This window comes from Sylvia atricapilla, chromosome 2 (genome assembly GCF_009819655.1).
Source record: "Sylvia atricapilla isolate bSylAtr1 chromosome 2, bSylAtr1.pri, whole genome shotgun sequence".
In the NCBI taxonomy this organism is placed as follows: domain Eukaryota; kingdom Metazoa; phylum Chordata; class Aves; order Passeriformes; family Sylviidae; genus Sylvia; species Sylvia atricapilla.
The window spans coordinates 70,184,500-70,190,215 of NC_089141.1; the positions used below are offsets into that span (position 1 = coordinate 70,184,500).

The 5,716-nt window shown below is 37.0% G+C and overlaps 1 protein-coding gene across 1 annotated transcript; it reads right to left on the minus strand.

The window, feature by feature from the left end:
* Positions 1-1,948: 1,948 nt before the first annotated feature.
* SLITRK6 (SLIT and NTRK like family member 6) lies at positions 1,949-5,239 on the minus strand. The gene has a single exon (XM_066313435.1). The coding sequence runs from the start codon at positions 5,038-5,040 to the stop codon at positions 2,518-2,520; it is 2,523 nt and encodes an 840-aa protein (XP_066169532.1). The 5' UTR covers positions 5,041-5,239; the 3' UTR covers positions 1,949-2,517.
* Positions 5,240-5,716: the final 477 nt, after the last annotated feature.

Below are 5,716 nucleotides of genomic sequence, written 5' to 3' on the forward strand. Positions count from 1 at the left end.
TAGTGCTATTTCCATTAAATAGATTCAATTTTTAACTACATTTAAATATTCCACAAAATAAATTTATTTGATTCTTTTTCCTGTGTAAAACTAAATTCTTTACATGGAGACATCTAGTGTCATTTTGATGCTCTAAGCTATCCCACCTGCCCCCCCTGTTGCTCCTCCAGATCCAGGCATGGGCTTTCATAGGTTCTATGTCATATTCATGAAGCACATTTAGATGTGCTTAAACATGCAAGTATATATAAAATGACATCATATAACTAATTTAGTGCAAAGTTATTGCACCTACATTTTTGCCTTTTTTCTCAATATTCACAAGAAATACTCAGCATTGTCTTTCATTTTCTGGAATAAAGATAGCAACAGAACAAATATGTTGTCACCACATTTACTCTTCACAATCTTTCAAAATAGACAGGCTTTCTGAATAAATTATTCTCTTATATAGAAAGAAGAAATAATACTTCTTCTCCAATAACTGAAATTTTGATTTTTGTGAGCCAACATATTTTACTTCCATAACAAACTGGTAACACCTCAAAAATATTAACAAGGAAGTTGATTTGTTAACAGAGAAAAAATGTAGTCAGATCCTCAAACTACAGAAATTAGTATAGCACCATAAAAGCTGCTGTGTCTATGCAAATTTGAAAGAACTGACAATCTGACTTTCATACGTAATATAGGAAATTTTTCTGTCAGAAACTTATGTAGAAGAATATGAAGAACTCTCAATTGTATATACAAACAGGTAAGACATGGACAGTATTTTGAAGTAAAGAATATATCTTTTTACTTTGAGTTTATCAATACTTCAATACTAAATTTAGCATACATATGTATACATGTAGTAATTAAGCTGATTTTTCACTTTACAAATAGGAATTAGAAAAAAAAAAATCTCATGCATAGTCAGTTTACAAAAGATTTGCTTGGAGGAAGATAAATGCAGGTCAGAAATTTTATTTTGGCACCATGTCAGTCATGCACAGGAATTGAATGGCCTTACTGCACTCAGGATAAGATGCTTCTGTCCACATGACAAGAGTGAGAATCATTGTGTTTAATTCCCAAGTAGTTTTAAACTTGTGCATGCAGAAGTTGCTGCCTTCTTTAAAAAGGTGACCTTTAAGAAAAAGACAGTTAAAAAACTCTTTATTTCTTTTTCATTAATAGAGAGCTGTTTCTTGATTAGCTTGAAAATCAGCCAGGAATAAGTTTTCTTTTTTTTTTTTTCTTTTCTTGTGAGTTGGAAAGAAAAAAAATACAAAATTATACAGAATAAATAGGAAATATAAATCTAGTGAGAATTCATTGCAAAAATAAACCTGCAGTGTTCTACATGTTTGTAACCTATTTTTCCCACAACAATTTATTTTCTTCTTATTTCAGAAAATATATTTTTGTACAAATAGCGAAATACTCTTATTCTTCCTCATGTGTGTATTGTTGCAGTTATTCTGTCTGAGTGTTGCTTTTGGTTAGGGTAGAAAAGGACCTGTATTTGCACTTGGAAATTCCTAGCCACAGCAAACTCATTTCCTTCAAGAATATTTAAAGCTAGCACAGAAATCATTTATATACATATGTGTGTGTATATATATATATACATATATATATATATATATATAAACTTATTAAACACAGTAACATATTTACAGGTGATTCTCAGTAGCTTTTCAAATTGCCCAGGATTATGAGTTGAAACACCAGTGATGCACAATATTTTATAGCAGCAGCTCAAGAAAAGATTGTCCAAACTTAGGTAAAGCTATCAGATAGGGAAAGTAGCAAAAGGCTTACAGTTTTCTTTGTTGAAGATGTTGGGTAAACATAGTCACATATTTGTCCTTCCACATACTGATACAGAATGCACATGAAGTTCTGTGTAAAATACTTAAATATTTGCAGGCTCTGGGTGAATACACAAAAAAATTTTATCTTTTATTTCCTTTTTAACTGACATTTAGTATGACAACTTCTCAACTCCTTTCATATTTATTATAAAGGTATGTTAGGTGTAGTTGTGGACAGTGGTCAGGTATGCAGTGCATATACTAACCTAACATATGCGCTCCAAGGTTATAAATACAAACATAGGTGTTGGGTTTTCTTTTTTTGGTCTTTTTGTTTTTTTAAAGGAATCTAATTAAATTGAGGGGAAAAAAAAAGAAGGGGTAAAGGTAATGAATATTTCTTTCCATGGGTTGGGAAACAGAGAACAGAATGGGGAGTGACACACCTTTTCAAAATGATGAGGAACAATGCAATAAGCAATCTTCCTCCCACAGTTCAATCACACAAAATTGTCTTGTAACTTGGGGTGGCGACATACTGCCTGCACAAAACCCCATGGCTTCCCACAGTGATCCCTGAGTTTTTCTTTCCTAGGATTACTGCTGTGCTTAAGTTCTCACTGTTGTCATGTTTTTATAAGGCACTTTTATTTACAATGATTCCACCTTAAAGTAAAATCATAGAAATTCGGCCCCAGCCCAGTGCATTATCACTTCACGTTTGCTGCTCCAGGACTTCCAGATAGTCAGGCTCAGCATGTAAATTAGCCTTGAGCTCAAAATACTCATTTTTAGTTTGTTCTAGAAAAACTTTTCTTGGCCTGGAGTACATGAGCGTCTCCATTAGTTTCAACTCTTCATGTGTTCCAGGATAACGAACTTCCATATCAGGCTGGAGCTGGACAATATTTTTCCTTAAGTACTCTGTGATCCCTAGTTGCTGCAGTTCTCTCTCTTTTTCAAGAATGTTTCTATACAAGCAGCTAGCATCCTGAAAAGACAGAAATTCAGCAGATTGATCTGTAGCCTTGTATTTGACATTTGGACCTGTAAGGGGTGAACTGTTCTCCCTTTCCAGCAGACTTCGGCGAAGATATCTGGAATCATTTGCATCCTTCTCACTTCCTTCCTCCTGTTGCTGCTCGGTGTGCTTGGGGCTGAAGGATGGGCTGTGGTACACCTGAACCATGGGGGTAACTATTCGTTGCTCATAGAGGGTCGCAGCTGGGCGCTCCGTGGTGTGGTGTGTGGTCTTATGCCCATACATGCTGTACTGAAGGTGAACGGGGCTGCTGTCCCTCACTTGTTCATCCACTTGTTTCTTTCTGCATCTTCGGCGCCGGTGCAGAACAAGAACAACTATTCCTGCTGCACAAAACACAATAGTTATAAACACAATGAGCAGTCCTAATATTAGAACAGAAAGTGGGACGGCATCTGTAAGGGACCGCAGGATGGTGTCTGCGGTGTTGGCAGTAGGAGAAGAAGTTGTCACAACTACAAAACTGGCATGAGTTGGTAGGGCAGGGCTGTTTATTAAACCTGGACACAAGACTTCACTGTTTAGGGATTTCAATTCTTTTTTTGCCAAGTGCCCGGGAGATTTGCAAAAAATATCACCCATCATGGTATTCTTACTCAATTTTTGTATCCATTTTTGCAGTCCAACTGAATCACAAGTACAGTCCCAAGGGTTGTCTTCAAGTTCAATTTGTACCAGCATATCCAGTTCATCTAAGACATTGCTCACAGGCAAATGAGCAAATTGGTTTGTTTTCAGATTTAATCTGGTGAGGGGAACACCTGAAAATATATGGGGTGGCAAAGCCTGAAGCAAGTTGTTATTTAGGTAGAGGACTTTCAGTTTTGGCATTACATTAAATGTTCCTGGCAAAACTTCTTTGATGGCATTATATTCAAGGTACAAGTACTCAAGGTGCTGAAGGCCAAGGAAGAGATTCTGACTTAGCTTTGTAAGATGATTGCCATTGAGATATAGTTTCTGTAGTCTAGTCAGATTCATAAAGGAACCTTCCTCAAGGATCTCAATGCGATTGTTCCCCAGGTGAAGCATTTCCAGGCTGGCATAGTCTACAAGATCTGATTTCAATAGCGTCTGAATAATGTTTCCAGCTAGGATAAGCTTTTTAGGATTTGGAGGAGGGGGTCCTAAATCAGACAAGCTTTCAATATTTCGCTCCTGGCAGTGCATAAGAACTCCTGAGAGCATATGGCTGGTGCAGTGACAAGGGACAGGACAAGACATTCCTGGAAATGTAGTAGGCTTGGAAGTACGAAGCACTAAACTTGGTTCTTTAGTAGGAGCTTTCAGGAGAGGAATCACCTTTGTTGATAGATGATTATCACTGACAGAGGTGGTTACAACCAAGGGCAGTGAACCTGAAGGATCTTCAAGTTCATTAACTGGATGGGTGGGACAAAGTGATTCTTTTTTCAGCCGGCTTAATATGCTGCCTTTGATAACTGAAGGACTGTTGCATACAACATCACCTATTATGGATTGAGGAGGCATGTTTTCTAGCCATATCTTCAGCTGCAACAAATCACAGTTACAGGCCCATTTATTGTCTTCCAGTTGAAGGTCTAGTATTCTTCCAATGTGTTCTAAAAAGCCAACATAGGGCAGTGTCTGCAACTGGTTTCCACGCAGATCTAAATGGGTCAATGGCACAAAACGAAATATGTTTGGAGGAAGATACTCAATGGCATTATCATTCAAAATAAGAACTTTAAGCCTGTTGAGCTTGCTAAAGGCACTTGCTTCAATCACTGTGATGAAATTGTTGTCTGCTTGAAGAAACTCCAAATTTTCCAATCCATTAAACGTATCTTCTTTAAGTGTTTCCAAAGAATTGTGATTGATATGAAGTTGCTTAAGAAGGCTGAGACCATTGAAAGCCCCAGGCTCAATATCTGCTATATTGTTAAAACCAAGATGCAGAGAAATGGCATTAACAAGGCCAGCAAAATCATTCACGTGTAACATACTCAGACCATTGTTTAACAGATTAAGATGGAAAGGCCGTGATGGTGGGACATTTATTTCTGATATCATCTTGATATCTCTCTTGTCACAGTTGATAATCATGGTATCATCCTTTTCTTCACAGGAACACAGACTCTGACAAGATCCTCTGACTGAAGAAAAAGAAGGCTGTGACTGGAGAGGATCAGATGCACACACAATTGACCATAGAACAAAAATCCAAAGCTTCATCTTGTCCAGCAGATTCTATTAAAAAAAAAAAAAACAAAAAACAAAAAACAAAACAAACAGAGAGAGAGAAAATTATACAGTCATGATTTCACAGGGTTTGGGTTGTTTTTACTTGTTTCCCCCCACCAGCCCCCTGACCCCACCCCCGCCCCAGGGCGACAGCAAGAAGAAAACATTCTTAAAGCTTGTCATTGAACTACTTCACCTTCCAAACAGTATTATATAGTGCAAAATACTTGAAATATTGTCTAATTAGAGAATATATATTTAGTTTAATGTACTGAATGAATAAACAGAGTCATAAGGGGAAATCTGCAGTACTTTCATGCTGATATCCAAAGTAGGAAATAATCAGGAGTGTGTTGGTTTTATTTATATGCTGTACAGACTTCCAGTGGACAGCAGTAATAATTTACAGTCCCAAGCAAGTTATATCAAAGCTAATATAATATTTTGAATCATTGCTTTGTGTCACTATGTAGCACTGCTAATTTAAAGAGTACCTTGCTAAGATTAACTTAATGTTACCCAGCTGCTGAAGAGGAGAAATAAGATTTGATTTGGATCAGTAATCTGTTGTGAGCAAAAGCCCTTGCTATCAGGATACAGGGAATCTGTCTCTGGTTCTGCATTATGTTTGGAAACCAAAGGGTATTTCCTCTGAAATCCTTATACC

What these genes read in the sequence shown, in the direction of transcription:
- SLITRK6 (XM_066313435.1), bottom strand. Translation starts at nt 5,040, where the DNA reads ATGAAGCTTTGGATTTTTGTTCTATGGTCAATTGTGTGTGCATCTGAT.